The sequence below is a fragment of the Parambassis ranga genome, chromosome 19, assembly GCF_900634625.1.
Source record: "Parambassis ranga chromosome 19, fParRan2.1, whole genome shotgun sequence".
NCBI lineage: Eukaryota > Metazoa > Chordata > Actinopteri > Ambassidae > Parambassis > Parambassis ranga.
The window spans coordinates 13,418,243-13,438,269 of NC_041039.1; the positions used below are offsets into that span (position 1 = coordinate 13,418,243).

Genomic DNA, 20,027 nt, shown 5'->3' on the forward strand with positions numbered 1-20,027 from the left:
GTTGGCAGAGACCTCTGCACCCCCCACCCCTTGCTACCATCACCGCCAACCTGACAACCCAATACCAGCAATTATGAAGGAAGCCAGCTAAACCACATCCAGCTTGGCTGTAGTTTTTAAGATTCCAGTAGGCTTGTAAAACTTCTTGGTTTCTCTGCATACATTCCAGCATCACTGTGGTGGTTTTCAGGGCGCTGCATCGCTGCTCAGTTATAACAATTGTGAGACAAGCTGGCTGTGGAGATCTGAGAGCGTGGGGCTAATGACGATGGGCTGAAGAAGGAACCACCTTCGAAGGGACTGCTGAGATCGTGTTATTTCATCATTTTGCCCCACACGGCCCTCTACAACACCATCTCCTCTCAGTCCTCATTACTGGGGCTCCTTAGGACCTCAAGGACATCTGGATCATACAGCTAGCTCGTCTTAAAACCTGATGCTGTAAATGCTACTGAGTTTTTAATGAAATTCACGATGCCCACAACTAAATGAAATGAAATGAGAGCTCAGATATAGTGTCTGCTTGGAAGAGGTAAACACCAAATGCTACAAGGAGAAAAAAGAAGAGGATGTCGCTCTTTGAATATATTTTGTATACTGAACATACCAGGTTTAGAAAGATTATTGAATGTGATGCGATAAGCTAATGATGCACACCAAACAAGGAGAATCATTATGCGAATACTTTATTATCAATGTGTGAATGGTGTTAGCTTTTTGTCTGGATATTAATAGTATATGAAAACTATACACCAAATCCAGGCTCATCCTAATTTTGCTGTATAATTTCTCAAGTTGGTATTGAAAGACTCTTTATATATATATATATATATATATACATACACGTATATATATGTATATATATATCACCAAAGTGCATTTTCCGTTTTTTTCCTCTTGTCCATATACACATTGCACCATACATAAATAATTACATTGTAAAAATGACTCCGTATTTACAAGTATAATATATATTTCATATAATATATAAAACTTTATATTAAATCTAGGTAGATGATATTTGGGATATTTTGTGGGATCCGTCTGTGTTATCTATGGTTGTTGAGGAGGATCTCCAGCCAGCAGGGGCAGGAGGTGATGAACTGTCTCGAGTAGCAGGGGCCCCAGCCCTTTGCAAAGCTGATGCGCACACTGTTGGGGTCATAGGGTCCATCTAGGAAGTCCGCCTCTGTGGTGTGCCTGAGAAGGCACGAACGCTCATAGTCAAACACCTTGATGGAGTAGCCTGGCATCACCTTTCGCACCACCAGAGTTCTGCTGTTAGGCACGTCCAGAGTGGGGGAGTTGACAAATATAGGGTGCTCACTGCGGTTGTAAGCCCAAACGCCATCCGGTTCTTTGCTGAGGAGGATACCGTAGCCGATTTTGCCTCGTGTACGCTGAACGGTGCTGCTCCGGTGTTCCAGGTTAAGCTGGCCCAGGCAGAAGCCCGTGCCCTGAGGTAGATCATAAAAGATGCTGACAGAGTGCTCGTACACTGTGTAGAGGCGACCCACACGTGTGCGGTGCTCCCAGTATGCCACGTTACACCAGTGGCTCTGCTTCGGGGCATCAGGTGACATACTGGCATCTAAAAGAGACAGACAGAAATAAAATCAGACAAAAGTAAACAGCTAGTAAAAAGAAAGATTTGGTGTTTAAGGTACTGACTATCTTTTTTTTTATATATATATTCAGAGCAGATGGCCACACTATAAATACTCAAGGAGGCACTGTATTGAAATCTAAGCCTTGAATAAATACCACTGCATGCACGTCTGTTCAACACACTCACACACACACACACTACTATACATATCCTGGGCTGGAGGGTGTAGTGAGGTCAGCTCAGCAGTAGTTCTGTACTTCCTAAATCTACCTCAAGAGGGCACTGTAATGATTAAACACTGACCGACCAGCAGAGCTGCTGCTCACACATACACCTTCAAAGTTAAATTTTACTAAAATGAAATAAGGGTTACACTCAGTGTGTCCACTGGAAATTGGTGTCATTTTAAGTATGTTATGTAGTAGCTAATTAAAAACTAGGTTTTTGACAGGTAAATTATTTGTAGATGCACATTTTAATAACGGTGGAGTAAAGCTGGCACCTCGTTTCTAAACATCTCTGTCCAGTAAATCAGCTCCTTAATTCAGTTTTCATGGCTGCAGCCTGTGAACTCTTTTCAGTGACAGCCCTCAGCACTCCAAAGTGAGTTACTGCTCCCTAGGTAGACTTCGATCTTCACCATACCAAAGAGATACACACACACACTGCTGACTACTTTCAGAAGCTGCTGCTTCAGTCCACCCTGCTCATAGTTACATTTATATTGCTCATAAAATCTGTGGTAAAGGAGAGGAAAGAGGCTGGTGGATAAGGAAGAGCAAGAATAAAACACAAAGAGAGTTCCATGATCTCACATACTCTTTACTTCTGGAGAACGAGGAGCCCCTTTCTCCTCTTTCCTCATCTTCCCCACATTCCACTAGAGTGGGGGTGACAGGAGAGGGCCAGGCAGGGGGTCCCCCTCCCCCTCCACCCAGCTCTTCCCCCTGCTGTGGGCCCAGGGACGGCATTCAGCTCCCTGACAACTTAGCACAAGCCCGTGACCCGCTGACCCCCCAGCCTTCATGCTATCAGCTCCCATTAACTCACACACAGAGTGATGCCATTATTTTGCTTCAGAGAGTCTATTGGCACAGAGGATTTAAAGCCTGGGCCTGTGGCCCCATTCCTTTCAGTCTCTCTGCTCTCAGGGCTTAATGACCGCCCGCCCCATTAACAAACGCCTTTAAGGTGGAGCATTGCAGATCCACACAGCAACAAAATGCCTTGTTCACCTCCCACCCAACCAAACCTTTCTGCTGAGTGACCCACACTAGTAAAGTTTATACAAAGATTAGTGAAAACGTTGACCAGACTTGCACAGACAAACGCCTGCTGGTTCAAGGCTCTCTGTGTTATGGAGCGGGAGGAAAAGAGTGAGTGAGCGAGTGGGATGTGTGGAGGTGGGGGGAAGCTGCAGACAGGCTCTCTGTGTGTTTGCGCACACACTGATGGCTGAAATGACCCCCTCTCTTCAGGGGCCCCAACATGCATGTGCCATTAGTGAATTCCACACTCCGGCTCCTCCACTCCGAGCTCAGCTTTTACTGCAGCACGGCTCGGCCACACAAAGAACTCAGCCTCAACTCGTTTATGGCCCTCTATTGTCTCAAATCAAATGGAGCCCACACATCAAGGTAAACTCACTTTGAAATTGTGAACAGAGACACAAAAGGCCAAATGGCTACCATCTTCTCTCTTTTCTTGCATGGATAGAATAAAGCAAAAACAATTTGGTCAATAGTGTCTAGTTTTCACACAGGGCAGAGAACGAAGATGGCCAGCAACACTGTGAGGACTAGCAACAGGAATGAAGAGGACAAAGGTTAGAAATGTATTTAATATTAAGCCTGAGCCTGATGGAGGACAATGAGCACAGTAAGAGCCAGGCCTTTTCCTGTTGCTCTGTTGTGTTTAGTGTCTACGTGTGCTTTTGCGCACATTTGTCTGTTTGGATTGGGAAGAAAATCAGGCAGCATGTTTTTGTTTTCGTCTTGCATTTGTGCGTTTTAGATGGGTGGGAGTGCAGAAGGGAAGGCCCTGACACTGCCTACACTTAACTGACTACATTTTAAAATACTTGTATCAGTAAAAAAAAAGCACCCACAGATTATTTAGTCAGAAAGGCCAGTATCATTCTACACATACACTCGACTTTAAGCTGACATTTTTAGATATACAGCCTGTTCAGAAAGCATCAGACCAGAACAAAGAAGACGCTGATGAGGACCCTTCTGAATGAGCAGAAGAGACTGTCTGGAGTCTGGACTGTATTGCCACAACAACAAAAACTCCGTGCCATGTTTAGATGTTCTGTAAATGTTTATCTACGTTTTTGAATTCGATATAGGAGGGTATGGAGCCAAGCTTAATTAGTAGTACATGATCATGAACTGATGCAGTTCCACGCCAGACCGAGGCTCAGACCAAACCTTAAAGTTCTGTTGGTGACGGGAGGGCGTGTGTCTCCCTCCCTCCTGACCGCAGCATGGACACCCAACTTCGGTAGGCTCCATGTTAAGCTTTCAGAAGGTCTGCTCAGGGTGGAGCCATGGCGGCTGGGAGCAATTACTGGTGCTCTGTATCCATTTAACCCTGCCACCTTTTAACAGCTCCGTTTACCCATTAGAATAGTAGCGCATGTTATTATTGTTATTTTATTCTCAAAAGCCTCTCCTCTTAGTGTCAGTCTCAGACTCAATGGATACCGCCACAGTACGGAGGCTTCACTTCCTGTTTCAGTAGCCAGAGGCAATGATCTGAATAGATGAAGGAGTTAATCAACTCTGATGACTTACATAACCAGCCTCACAGAGCTGCTACCAAAAAAAGTGGAGACACATAAATATGTGGCAGGTATTTGTATTATAAATGTTTCCATGGGTAACAGGAAATATGTGGAGTAAAACAGCTAGCAGTGAAGCAATATGATAAGGCCGGGCTCTGTTGGCTTTCCTTTAAGCATCAGGAATTAAGAAAACAGATTACTACATTAAAAATACAACTCCACTCTCGCTCTTTTAGTAAGCTAGTTAGAAGCCTCTGTGTCTGCACATACAATGACACAGTAAACAGAGATATTTAACAAACAAGAGTTTGATTTCCATAACATGAAGTGAGCTCCATGGCAACCATGAAAAAATGTTGATTTTTTTCCCTGTGGCCTCTCTGATTGGAGGAATTCAGACTATCAAAAGCAGGACATCAGATCTGTCAACAAACACAGACTCGTATCAGTTCGTTGGAAGTTCAGATAGCAAACAGTGATGCGTGCTCAAGTGTGCAAAGAGGAGTGAAAAGTCAACTACCGGTACAAGTGGTTTCAATGTAAATTATTACAACCAAACCATTCTATCCAGATTAGAGGAAATTATGTCAGTACAAAGTGATCACAACTATTCTTAGAACAAAGTTTACAGGTTTACATATGAACAAAAACAACATTGCTGTGCTACGAGTTCCTTGCACTTAAAAGCAAGTCTGGATAATTGCTGTTAAGTACACAGAAACAAGGGCTTGAAAGTTTCAATGGCAATCCTTGATGATCATCCAGTAATGCTTTTAAAGACAGCTTGAAAAGGAAGGGGGAAAAACGGGCAGCAGGAGAAGCAGAAAAGAGCTGCCCCGGGGTAAACATAGCTCCGCAGCCTTGGAGTGAGATGAATGGGAGGCCGAGTGTCAGGGACAGGCAGACAAACAACAGCTTCCCCTCCATGCTAACATCTCCCCACCAAGCTCCGGGGCCACCCCCATTATACTTCATCTCTCCTAATCCAGAGTGGGCAGCAGAGATGCTCTCATGCCTCCAAAATTTTGTGCTGAAGAGGAAAAAAGAAAAAGAAAGAAAAACATTTTGCCAGTGCCTTTACACAGCGCAGTCTAGAGGAGGAAAGCAGCAGTCTCTCATCCTGTGCCAAGGATTAGATTCCCCTCCAGCTATTAGACACCACCAATGAACCGATAGACTCAAGGCTTGGGGGTAGGTGGGGGAGTAACTGTGGGTGTGTGAAAATTAAGAAACAACTCTTTGTTTGGGTCTATTCTTCAACCCCCTTCACTCCCATCCCTCCTGTAATTAGTTTGATTTAACTTTCTTTTACACCTAAGCAACAAAGTGGGACTAAAGCAAAAGGCCCCCTGCTCAGAGTATGGTATGGCTGATTATAACCAATGAGCAGGCCACATTTAGGCTGGCGTCTGGGCTATCACTGCCATCAAAGTCGGCTTTATCAGACAGACACGCTAACTGGAGCTGCTCTTACATGTCTATGGATTTTTCTCCCTGAGGTCTGGCCTTTCTCTGCTGAGAGAGATACAGAGACAGAGATATATTCAGAGAAAACACTGTGGGAGCCCAAGAAACTGAATCCAGTCACCAAGCCTTGCTGGTCACAATGGGAATGCTTTACATTGTCATCCACTTCCTCCTCACTTTCCCTCCGTTTCTGTTTCGGGATGACCCCGCGAGGGAGGAAAAGTGCTGTAACCTTGATAGCAGATAACTAACAGAATCCATAAATTAAATCAATAAACAACAGAGGGTGTAAAAAGCACAGGAAGCTAGGGGAGCTAATATGAAGGAGCCATCTGAGCATATGAGTGAGGCTCCTGGTTTGAGGGAAAAGGCTCTTTTTTTCCCTGGTGAAACTTATTTTCTCCAGTTTCCTCCAAAGCCATGCAATGTGTCAGAGACATAGAGCACAAGTAATGGTGGCTATCCAAGTGAGGCCTACACAAATCTTTCAGGGCATGTAAAGCGCTGTGAAAACTGTGGGGGATGTTTGTGAATATGTCATATGTACAGACTGCCTTAAAGCAGCGGAGTCTGCAAGAGCATCAAAAGCAAAACACTCAGCGAACATCCTGCTGGGTGGCTTGGCTCCTTCTCCCCCTCATACAACCTATCTTTTTGTGTGTTGTATGCGTATGTGTGAACGTGTTTGCTTGCTAGTGTGTGAGGGAGGTTTGAGCCAAGTAGGCTGGAGAGTTTGAGTAGAGGAGACCCTGCACATTCCTGAACCCCTCCCCTCGCTGTGCCTCCTAACTTCCTACTCTGGTTAGGACTGTGGGGGGTGGGGGTGCAGCAAGAAGGTTGCTTTCTTCCTCGTCCTTGGGGAAGGAGAGTTGGGGAATTCACAACAAATCTCATGTGAAGTGAGAAACTTTTACCAACTCTCTTTGGTATTTAACTTCAGAGCATGAATCTGACGGACGAAACATAGCTACATACTTAGCTATGCTGAAGAATTGGTTTCAAATGAACAATAATAAGGAACTCTTATTATTACGAGTTATATTAGTCTGACTAATTTAAGGCGAAAGGTAGGTATTTGGTTTCCTCTGGGTTGGAAGGTGGAGCAGCTATGATGGGCAGAGTTGCCGTTCAAACAATGGTTTTCTATTGATTGGCCCAGTGGATCAGAGTCTGTGAGAAGAATGTGTTCTGTCAGGATAATGTGGCACCAGAGTTTCTGTTTCAATCACAACACTTGCTCGACTGTAACCCACACTGCTCCACCGCGGGCATCCAGACACCAGCTCCCCAAACAAAGACAACTGTTACACCCCCCCCCCTTCATCTTCGACAAGTCAGCCCGTTCACAACAAGCAAGACATTCATTAAAAATGCAGGAGAGAACATTTCCAATAATTCACAAAGTCCTTCCCTGTCAACATCTGCAAAAAATCTTGAAGCTAAAGGGAATGGCAGGATTTCATTAAGTAAATTATGTGTTGGCAGTCACAGAGAGGGGAAGAGGGGGAAGCTACAGCCAGACCTCTAATCTAAACCGTACCCTGAAATGCGACAGCCTGACTGCACGTACTGAGACACACCGCCAAGACTTTAGAAATGCACACAAATAAAAGATAAGTAAAACACACATGACTGAAGTAAATATATAATTCCCAGGAGAACAAAATCAATGTGAGTTTTGCCATATGCATGTTTATAACATGCAATAATGACTCCTTGCAAAAACCTGATCCCTGAGTATATTTTGGTTTGTCGAGTTGTACTCGTATGAAGGTTTCATGATTTTAGGAACATGATCAAAGGCTGTAAATCATGTCTATCATACTTGGACCCATGTTAAAACAAGGGAGCGGAATGAAGATTTATCTCCAGCAGATCACTTTCAAGATAAGGAAAGAGTAAAAACATATTTAAGTCTCTATTTCCATGTGCACAGAAAAGTCAAAATTGAACAGGCCTTGACACACTGTTGTTCACCAATCAACAATGAGCTTCCATCCGTCCCCCCCCCCCCCCCATCTCTAAAAGGCTTGTGTAGAGATGTCGAATGACATGGGCCCCTACAGTTAATCCACACACAGCATTCTGGAGGCTCAAAGAATGCACTGGCTATTCTGAGTTTTAAAAATACTGACAGCCATAGGTTCAGCACAACTGTCAATGCTCCTCTGGGGAGGAAGGGAAAAAAAATCTTAAATCTATTTTTGCTAGCAATCAGGCCACAGGCCTAAATCATAGCTGGCCTAAGTCATAGCTGGCCAAGGCCAGTGTCTGGATTTATAATTGTGGGTGAAATGGTCAGAAAATAAAAACAGTATCCACAACTGGCACCTACTTCACTACTCTGTGCCAGACGATGCAAGGCAAGCACATTTACAGAGGCCAGCTCAAATGGAGTATTGTTCTCCCTCTCAGCTTTGAGAGGAGGCACACTAAAATGCTAAACTAACAGTTGGACATTCCATACATTTTTAATTGCATTGCACACTCTTTATTTGTTGCTGTAACCCTGTGCCCTGAGCTGAATGAATGGCTCTATTGGTGGAGGCTGGTGCTGCCCTGCGGTGTGGTTGGAGTGAAGATGGCAACAGCAGTAGTCCCAAAGCACATGTCAAGATTAGCTCACTCACTTTGTTTGCTAAGGTAAAAAATGGGGCACAAATTATGGCACACCTGAGGACACCTCCTGTTATTTCCACTGGCTATACTTTCTGTGTGGTATACCCTAAAATGAAACACAGTCCACCTTTTCCTAACTAAGTACAGTCCACTCTGTAAATCATATGACAAGCACAGCACTGTGAGCTTAGACTTGGAGTCATGTATGAGGTCTGTAGATTTATCTTTATCTGTAAGCCCTTCAGAAGTTAGTCAAACACCCAGCAGCACTGGCACCACACTGGCTTGCCAGGCAGAGACAGATAAATACTAAGCTCAGCAAGCTAGTTTCTGTTGACATGTAAGAGGTTTCAGGCCTCTCCAAGGACTGCTTTAGATTACCATGGCATTCACTCTGCACATAGAGGTCACATTACCTCAATACATTGAGGACCGGTGCTGGACTGAAAAATCAACGCCCAAAACAAAACAGAAAAAAAAATTGAAAGTGACAATTAAACTCTACATTTCTGTGACGAATCTGTAACTCCAAAAGTTGAAAAAAAATGTAACAAACAAGTACAAACATGCAACACCCTTCCACAAACAATAAACCAGTGGTCCATGTGGACTCTGCAGTTCTTTACCGAAGATCCTCAATGTCATAACTGAAGCCAGGAAAAGTTGAAAGCAAATTTCTGACACACCAGAGTCTAACAATGCTGAGAAAGGGAAAATGAAAAATGGCCTTATCGCTCTTATCAATGGCTCTTTTTTTCTATGTGTATGTGTGTTACGTAAGGGGAAACGGAAGACAGCCTCCCAGGACAGGAACGGATACTTGAGACGAGGACTGTGGGTACAGGCCCTACACCACTACAGAGAGAACAGAGCACAAGACCCTTCAGGATGTATATCGCCAAGCTCTCCACAGCCCCCAGCTTAAAATGAACTCTGCAAACTGGACATGACAAACGGGTGAGGAGAGCCCCCTCATGTCCCCTGAGATGCTGGCCTTCTCTTCAACATTCCTCAATCTCCCCCCACTGTCAAAGGGGCAATTCACCGCTGCTACAAAACCCAGGCAGCTTTTTAAAACAGGATGTTTGTCTGAGGCCTCCTTCCCCTCAAATAAACAATCCGCAAAACCTGATTTCGGGAGGCAGGGTGGAAGCACTCGAGTCACATTATTTCCACATCCCGTATCCTGGAGCATTCGGGCTCCTGAGGGAGTGTGGGCGGCCAGGCACTGGGAAGGCTTGGGGCTGCGGTGGAAACCTGAGGCCATGTGCCAGGCTGCAGGGGGAGATGAGCCCTGGCTGCATCTCTGGGGTTTGAAGGATGGAGGAAGGGGCTCATGCCTCAAAGGCAGGAGGGGGACATGCTGATGCAGCTGCTTCAGACCATACCTCTGTCAAGGAATTTCACCATCAGGGTTGCTACAGAAGCAATCACAATGGATAGAATACAAGAATGTATACACCTACTGAAGATCACTTTACATTTTCACTTAGGAAAAAACTATAAAAGAAAAACTGAGGCCACTGCAATGAATTGACCAGAATCTGTTATTAAAATCATGGAGTGTCATTTTAGAGGTACAACATATCCCAAACATTTTTAGATCTGCACAGTGGATATAGTATTTAATTAGATCGTAGCAGAAGTAGAGCCACATGCCATCAAATTGACATCAACAAGTATGGGCCCAGTCTTATCTCCTTTAATCAGGAGAAGCATCACATGCCTTGATTAGGCTTTCCAATTATTCCATGCATTTCACTCTCTGACACAGACAGAGGGAATGGTTTGATGTTTAGTGCTCGCCTCTTCCTGACACAGACAGGCAAGCTGTGATTAGTATTGACTGCACATGGCTTAATTTGTTTAGCTCTTGTGTGTGAATGTATGTCTGCATGCATCCTGACTTATATGAGGACACTAAGGAAGAAATATAGATTTAAAAATATAGAAACAGAGGCATTAAACCTGGCTATCTGCAGCCCCAGCACCTGTTTATTCTTCACTTCTCATCTGGTCAATACCAGAATGTCCATGACAAGGTGACTTTGTTCAGATAAGTCATCTAGACAGGCACCACAAAGAGACAGGATATGAAGAAGAGGAGCTCTGACTACTTACTGATGCCCTCTTTTCTGCAATAAGCGCTACAGCACTTTGTGTAATCCATGTCTAACAACTTTCAATTTTTCCTCTCCTCTTGTCCAACTTCCCTGCATTCGCAGGAAGTGGAATTAAAGAGCAAAGTAAAGAAAAAAGGACAGTGACTCACATTACTCTCCATGTCCTCTGGTCACCTATCCATTCACACAAGTGATCTCAGCTCACACCAACATGAGTGCGCAAACAAAGTGTTGTGCTGACAAATTCCACTAGGTTGATTGAGGACACAACCTCTAATGGCTGATAAATGTACGCAGACTGGAGCCATGGTCTTGTAACCACAGGGAAGTTCTTCATCAATCATTGCACATAAATATTGCTAATATGGCAACCACAGCATAGAGTGACACATACAGCAAAACACATCTAAAATCCGTGGCTTGCCTCCTCAAACAGCATTATAATGAAGCAGTGACAAACATAAAGAGCCCCCAATGTCAGAGACAATGTGACTGACATAATAAAGTCAATGTGTAGAAACACCCCCTCAGACAGCCATACAGGAAGCAATGAGACCTGCTTCAAAGGGCTTCACTCTGATGTCCACACGATGAGGCCTAGGCAGTGAGGAAACGGGTGTGTAGGCAGACGGGGAGGAGAGCACCACCAAAGGCACATTCACTCACACACACACACACACACACACCACAGCGTTGAGGTGACACTATCTAGGTACAGACTGGAAAGCTGGACAGAGTCACGATGACATCACAGAGAGGCAGCTGAGGCTAATACCACAACGTAGCAATTTTCATGCTTATTTTTAGTCCTACACCTCTACGGAAACACTGTGTGCACTAAACACAGTTATAAATAACAATACTAATTTACTGAAAGAGTTTTTGTATAAAATCTTGCAGTTTACTTTGGCAAATGTTTGATCATACCTGACCATACATCACACAAGATGCATTTAAGGACAATTGGAAAGTTGCCAAACTTGCCAGTGGGTTTTGGGGTTCAGCAACTGCAAGAACCAGCACAAATCAGAATGAAATGTATTTGCACATAAAACAAACTCAAATATTAATTCTCCACAACACATTTTACAACAACCATTTTTAATGTAGTATCTCATAGTATCAAATGGTCTAAAGTAGAAGAAGAACCACTGAATACATTTAGAAAAGTGGTCAAACAAGCTAATCAAGCACACCAACCAGTTGTGGTTCTGTCTCTCTACAACTGTGTGGTGCAAAAGAATCCTCTATGAGCATTGCTGTAGCCTTGGGCTGCAAACTGTAGTTGATTCTTTGACTGCACTCAACCCACCAAGTGCCCCCCAGACTTGCTTTTAAGAGGTTTACTTGTTTCTTGCTTGAGGGGTGGAGTCTGGATCCCATTCATCTCTGGTTACACACAGACACTCTCTCTACCTATGCTGCAGGGGGATTCACAGAGGGGGAAGTCGTCTCCAGGTCAGCCGCATGTTGAGCACAGGATAATTATACATACTATACAATACAGGCCTTTAAAGCAGAACAATAAATAGACTTTATAATGAGGCCTTTGGGCTCTTGGTCTTATGATGGAACATACAAACTAGGGCAGATGAGGAGATGTGGAGAATGTAGTTTTCACTGACCAGTTGCGGATAGTTCTGATAGTGTGTCACTCTTCATTGATGGTCTTTTGAATCCAAGAACATTTGTACAGTCTAAATGCAACATCAGAGACAAACTGGGTACACAAATGAGCTCACAGCAATAAAAGCATCCTGCAGAGCGCAGGTCATTCTCCTTCCCAAGTCCAATTTGCTGAGATTGTCACAGCCAATACACAGTGATCTGGCCTGGTCTATACAAACAACCATACAGTTGGAAGAAACCAAAGCCTAGCATGTCTAGATCCTCCCTCACCAGAGTCTCTCAGGAATTGTGGTGCGCGCTCTGACAAGCCCCTCATTTGTTGACTCAGGGAGTGTCGCCAGGCCATGCTGAGGTGGTGACAGTCTGTGTGCTGGGGAGAGGGGGGGTTTGGCTGACTGAATACTTCACTGCCAGGTAGCTATGTCAACTTCCCAGTGTTCAGGCCTCTGAGCAATGGCAGACCCTTTAACAGGAAGTGCCGTTCCCTGCAATCCCCAAAATGAGCGCTCTGACTCCCCATCCACATGATACTGTGCATGCTAGCTGCAGCCTTAACATGAAGGCAAAGGTCACTATACGCCATGAGAAAGGAGTGTTTCATTTCAAATCAGAGGACAGGACTGTTTCTACTCGCCTCCTTTGGTGTGGCCCCATTCACAGGAGCAACTCCATTTCCGTGAACACACCCCTCCCTTGCAGCCCACTTACAGCCAGTCTTGATAGAGCTGTATATGTGTCTGCACACACGCATGTGGACAGCTAGGAGTAGCTTGTGTGTGTTTCTGAGCAAGCTTGGATCTTATTACAGTTTGATCCCACTCAAATATTTCTGAAAGAAAAACAGAGGAGGGGAGGCCGGCTCTGAAGCCAATGCACACGCCCCAATGAACCTCTGCGCTGCTCACAATGAAACCTTTATCTTTAAAGCTTGGGCTGTTTGTAATGGTCCTTAATGAGAAAGAATAAAGAACATCATGACAATTAAACTACCCTCAACTTCTATGCAGCGAAAAGCACTGAGGAATGATGTGTCCTCTTTACTTTTTCCAGCTAGACTTAATTTCACCATTTCACAGCCAGTAAAACAAAACTGCAACAACAGTCACAGAGAGAACGCTCTGCGATTCATTGATATGGAATGGTCTAATGGACTCATTCAGATTTTAAGCTATGTACTTAATCATGCAAATGTCTAAACATAAATAATTGTACAAACACATTGGCACAGAAGATCACTTGTTTACAAATAATGTGGATTAAAGCACCAAATTCATCATTATCATTAAACCTCACAACTTGGCTGTCAGCTGTTGTTTTAACAAAAAAAATATAAGCTTTTATGCCAACACTTGAACCTCTGATAGCTGCTCTCATAGAGTATTATCTATAGCTGAAAATGTAGGATCTTATACACAAGACAGCATTTTACCATTCAAAAAAATCCAGTACTTCTACAGTGCCAACAACAACATGCCTGCAAGTTCTCTAGAAATTAAAGTTCTTGTTTCACAAAGCTTCTAGTAATTATTAATTTCTATAAGCATGTCGAAACTCCTTATTTGGACTGTAAAACGCACCCACCTGAAAATTCCCCTGGTGTGATGTTTGGTGAGCTGGCTGCCTCCGTTTCAGTGTAAGACAATGTGGAGTCTGACAGATCTGTGGGGAATAAAACAGAAATTAGCTCCTCATTTACCAACAGCAACAATAGTTACTCTGTGCTCTTACTGATCAGCAGACCCAGAGACTCAGTGGCTACCTCTGTGTGCTTCCTCATTCCAACATAAAATGAATTCCTATTTCATGTGCAATTCAAAACAATTAACACCATGTTGGGCTTCATCCTATAGTGGATAAACTGACAACTTCATTACAGGCGTTATCTAATGACATCCCTTCAAATGCAGCCAGAAACCTCAGCTGCACTCAGGCCTGAAGCTCAAGCCAGAAGAATTATTTAAACCACTTAACCTGCACATGTTTCCAGTAAATTAAATAAAATCCAATGAAAACACATCAGTCTAAACAGCTTAATACTGCATATTTTTAGAATGTTATGTTTCAGGTTAATGAATTTGACATAAACATGAATTTCTAACCAAGTTTAACCCCCAAACCCCCAAATCATTGACACTACCCTATGACCTAAACAGTGCTCTCACAAGCCTGTGACTGTCTTGGGAATTTGATCCTGTTTATTGTTAATGTGCAGAAGCTTTCAGCTCACCAATATCAAGGTTCTAAGCTGCAACTGCTTTCTTTAAATCCCACCAATAGCATTTGAATTCAAGACAAAATGTGCCTTTGGACTTTCCCAGAAATATAATAATACAGATGCATGCTTGATTCACTGAAAGTCTGTATTTATGTTTGGACACATCTTACACAAATCATCTTCTTTAAAAACGAGCCACGTAACGCAGCAATCCATGCCAACTACAGAATGACTAGGAGTATGTTGAGGTTCAACTTTCCATGTAAATTGCCGGACACGGTGCCCAATTACAACCATTTAATTCTCCACATATATTTATGTCCCAGTTGAATTTGTAATTTTACAGGCGCAAAACATCTTTAATTAGGATTATTAACCAAAGCACAACAAATCAAGTCATTACATGTCAGAAAAACATACAGGGACAATAATAATTGTGTCTGGCAATAAAATCCAGATTAAGACTGATAACTAGGGATGACATATATGAAGCATGTTTTAGTTACATTTGTGTGTCTGTCACTTACCCAGTGGCTTGTGTTCTTCATTAGGGGACAGCCTCGAATAAGGGGGCGGGGGTGACTCTACAACACAAAACACTAATGTCAGAACAACATCACAGGAAAGAACTCGCTCTAAATGCATATGAACTACTACAGGTCCATGACATTTATATTCAAAGTTTGGATTTAATGATCTAATTTAATGTTTGAAAGAAAGTAGTGCCACAAGTGAAAACTTCTGACCCCAGGTATGCAACAGCAGCAGGACTCATCAAATGTTCTTTATTACAGTTAAACACCATTACTAACTCCATTATAATCTGTGACCTTATGGTTTAATGTCTTAAATAAAAGCACAAAGACCCATGTCAAACATACAAAAAGTTTCCGCACACAACTCAAGTGTTTCATTTCAGCAGCAGACTACATCTGAACTCACAGATCTGTCTGCACTAAAACATCTGATCATTTGCTTCAAAAGCTAGTTAAAAAGCTAATAAAGCCAACAGAAAAAGATTTGTTTCTGTTATATGAGCACATATACACACACATACTGTCACTATGACCACAGACTGGCTATAACTTTAGTTAGCCAGTCTCAGGAATATGAGTAAATCTCTGCTTTTTAACTTCATTGTGTTCAAAGACCAAGATTTTATCTAATAAAAGGAGAAGAAACAAAGAAAATAACTTGCAAGAGAAAGAAAGGACAAAGGGAAGAAAACTTTGTGAGCACACTGTGACCTCGCCTACAGGGAAAATGCGAAGGAGAAAAGCATAATAGCAGCGGGTCCTTTAAGAGTGGCGGCAGTAATTGGCAGGATCTGAACTCAGTCACTCAGATACACAGCTAGTCAGTCTGGCGCCAGTAGTATGCAAACTGTATATTATCACCACTCCTTCACCTAAATAGCATGAGGGGACCTCCTCAGGACAAAAGGGCTTTTAAAGCGCAACTTGAAACTGATCTCATTCGAAAAGTATAATGCCTTGCAAAATAAAAGGGAAAACTTTTTGTCCACTCCAATCCAGGCATTCTGCCTTTGACTTCCTGAACTGTTGTAGTCTTTAAAAACTCTGACATAAAACCTGCAGCTATATTTTATTTTCACATCTTATAAAAATGGATACGCTGTTGTCAAAACATTGTTTTTTGGCATGCTTTAAATTATGTTTCACATAGGGTTAAAGTGTGTTTAAATTACAAATGATTTCACACACTGAATGTTATTGTATATTTCTCACAACCCCACTTACAGAAACTGTCAAAACCAGTGATTAAGGTCTTGATTCCAAGCCCCCCTTCTTGAATAGCGTGAAAGAAATACCAGCTCTATCGGACCACGCATGAGCGCATGTGAGCTATGTCTACTACGAGCCTTAGTCCCAATATGGGGTATGAGCCTCTCTCTCCCTCTCCTTCCAATTCATCTTGGTAGTTTCAGAGAGGGGGGGGAAGCTCACCCGGCATAGCCTCACATCCACTTTAGCAAATGGAACAAATGTCATACTCTTTCTATCAAACACATTCTACTCAAACCAGTAAACAAAATCAGCAAACTCGGTCAGCTCTGATAAAATAATCACATCTGATCAATTCAGACAGCATTCTGGAACGAGAGGGTCAAATACACACCAGTTTCCCACATTCGCGCAAAATGAATTCTGATATTGTTGAACTGATGACTTTGAAGTGTGTGTCACAGCCAGCTGGCTCTAGTAAACATGGATGTTATGGAAAATCCTCCTCCTGTGCCAGTGAGGAGACAGAAATACTGACGCTTGCATCTTTACACATGATACCAGGCGTTGTCATCGGGTCAGCAGGGTCGAGTGGCCCCGCATTTAAGGTTTTCCAGATCACAGGCCCACCTCCCCCCTCTGCCAAAATTTAATCTGTTTAATATAGGTCAAGGAGGTTCTGCCACAGCTAGATCATTGATTATGGAAATACAGCTCAACCATCTATACACACACTAACCATACTGACATATTCATAGAAATGAAACTGTCATGTGTATTATTAGAGAGTGCACACAGGAAACACTCCTTTAACCAAAGGCCCAGATGCTGCAGGCAGGTATGAAAGTGTATAAGGGGATGCTCTGCTGGTGCAAAGTCAATCTACAAACACTATTTTGTAAAAACACATTTAACATTTCACTCATGATATCACCAGAGTAACAGTTATGCTTTGTCAGTGCACATGCCTCATTCACAGGCAGATTATTATCATTCACCTAAGGATGACTTAGCTAATGATTAACTGTTTTATCAAACGGCCAGCCTTTCTGTATCTCTGTATGAAAGTAAGCCAAACAATAGCAGACAAATAAAACAGGGTGACAGGCAGAGATTTTCAGAGCTTAGTCAATGATCTTTATGGCTTTACAACCCAAACAGAAGTTCTGACCCTGCAAATATGACACTTTTCTTCATAATAACATAGTAAAATCTGAAATGCATATTAACAAATAGGCCTGGCTGTTCAACTGCATGTGCATTTATTGACCTTTGTTTAGGGAGCAGAGGCTCAGAACACATGTAAGGAACTGTAGATGAAGACAAGCAAAGTTGGAGAGGACAGTTTCTGTGTTTGCGGGTCTTACCTGGCCCACAGAGCCGGCTGTAGTGATAGGGGTTGCAGCATACTGTTGGACTGTCCAAGGCCCCAAAGCTCTTACACTCACAGAGCGGTTTGAGCTGGGCCGAGTGCTGGAGGTCAGACCAGCGGTACAGTTTACACACAAGCAGCTGTGGGGATGCCACATGGCCCCCCAACCTCAGCTCTGTCCGGGAAATCATAACACAGTCGCTCGGCATCCCTCCTCTGGACTCCACCGCTTCTAGTAAGTTATCCAGCGACCTTTCCTTTAGCCTTTTTAAAAGGGAGTATGTGACTGACTTCAGTTCCTGCTCTAATACCGTTCGTGGCATCGCATCCTGCGTCTCAGGAGAGCTGCTATCTCCTGGTCCAAGGCTCCTCAGCACGAAGTGACACGACCCTGGATCCCTGGTACCCTGAGCCGTCTCTGGACCCCTAAGCTCGGAGTGGTCCCGGTCTTTAAATAAGCAGCACGTCACTGTCCTGCATTCGCTGTCCTGCGTGGAGCGGGGGCTACCCTGTTCCTGGACGCATACTGCACCCCCATCTTGGTCCGGCGTGACCCCCAAGCCGCTGCTCTCCACGGGGCACACACCCCCTATGTCCACTACAAGAGACCCGCTAGGGGTCATCGGTCTGAACTCCGTTTTGGGAATCTTCTCTGGGTTGTTGCTGAACAGGTCGTCCCTACAGCCCTCACTAGTTTTGCCATTTCCATCTTCCCCTTCTTTATCTGGGATCAAACGGCTTCTCCAGAGTCGCCGCACAAGACCTGAGCGTTTCGTCCTGAACATACGACAACTTGAAAATCTATAGGGGGTTTTATTCTTGTACAGATATCCTAATATTACAGATACTTCTCCGGTCGTTGCAAAACATTAATGACGGTAAAACGCCGTGCAGTGCATGCACAGCCAACTGACGAGCATTGGTGGCAGAAGCGCAACATTAGACTGAAGGCAATTTTGTTGCATTTACAACAAAACCACGCAACAAATGCACCGCAGCATTCCGATCAAAGGGCTTTCATTTAGCCGATTACACTGTAAATAACAAGGTGGCTTAAAGTGTGGTTTGTTATCCAGGGTCGCCGCGGAATGGACTGTTTATATGTCTGTTACGAACGAATAACAAAAGTAGAATACATGATAACATAACATAATACACTGAGTAACATAATCCGGAGCCAGCAGCCTGAAACAGTTCCCGACTTTTAACAACCTCCGATCTACTTTCTACACCGGCACGAACAGCATGAGGCACTTCGGTGCGATTTAATCCCAAGAAAATGCAGCAGAAGTCAGAATCCTCGCCGTCTTCTTCAGATGTCAGTGCACTTCTTTCTTTTTAAATCCCAACGAGATATCCATGCGAGCTGAAACTATGCGTGAGGAGGATCAATCCGGGGCTTGGTAGCGCTCCTGCTTCTCTGTTCAGATCTAAACCAAACTGCAGCCCAGATCCCTTTCTTTCTCCGTTTCTCGCTCTTTTTCTTTTCTCCCCCCCTCTTCCTCACACACACAAACACACGCACACACACACACTCACACGGGGCCCCCGAGGAGAGCGGTGGAGCCATTGGCTGACTACCATCATGTGCTAGTCTAGACACTTTGGCGGCTGTGAGCTGCACTGATTGTTGCGCAAACAAGGTTTCAAGTTTCTTAACTCTTAAAGGCGAAACACCCACCTCTCCTTTTTTAAGTCAAAGTTACTGAAACTTATTTACATCCACGCGACATCTACGAATGTTTTAACTGAGGAAAAAACACAGGACTTTGATGTATGGGGGCTTTATTTTAAAGTCATCCAGTGTTATGTCAGTTTATCTGTAGGAAATTGTTGGAGGATGTGCATACTTGTCAAATCAAATGAGATTATGAGGAGTGAAGATAAAGGAAGAACAAAACATAAAAGACGATGACATACAGCCGTCTGGCAAAATAAATTAATACAAAGTAAAACGTGCAAAACCAAAAGTAAAAATAATCTAAAAATCTAAAATTATGACTAAGGAGATGAAGATGAAATACAATTATAGCCCAATGACCTTATTTAGAACAAAAGGCTATTTATTTTTTAACCACTCCATTAAAATGCAATGAGAAATGTGTTAAAATATTTTTGAACACCCATGTTATAGTGATGTAAACTTTTTTTTTTTTTAGCCACTATTGGATGCTTTTGGGAAGATAATGCACTGGCATGTATGTTGCTGTATTGGTGATAGCCACTAGGGGGGCATGCATTTGATTTAGGCCATTCCCACAGGTTAATTCAAAGATGTGTCAAACACACTTTGACTGATCACTTGCAGCATTCTGCAGACTGTTATTCACTAAGAACAGGCTGTTGATCTGCATAACAGACCACTGCCATGAAAGAAGCTGTGATCACTGCAGTGAAAGACATCTACACTAAAAATGTAAATAAAAAAAATCAATATTTTATTAATAATGTGCAATGTGT

At 43.3% G+C, this 20,027-nt stretch overlaps 1 protein-coding gene across 1 annotated transcript; it reads right to left on the reverse strand.

The window, feature by feature from the left end:
• Positions 1 to 670: 670 nt before the first annotated feature.
• On the reverse strand, positions 671 to 19,158 carry smad6b (SMAD family member 6b). Its single transcript, XM_028430679.1, has 4 exons — positions 17,563 to 19,158; positions 14,978 to 15,034; positions 13,817 to 13,894; positions 671 to 1,591 (listed from the first exon to the last, which is right to left on the reverse strand). The coding sequence occupies exons 1-4, from the start codon at positions 18,350 to 18,352 to the stop codon at positions 1,050 to 1,052; spliced, it is 1,467 nt and encodes a 488-aa protein (XP_028286480.1). The 5' UTR covers positions 18,353 to 19,158; the 3' UTR covers positions 671 to 1,049.
• Positions 19,159 to 20,027: the final 869 nt, after the last annotated feature.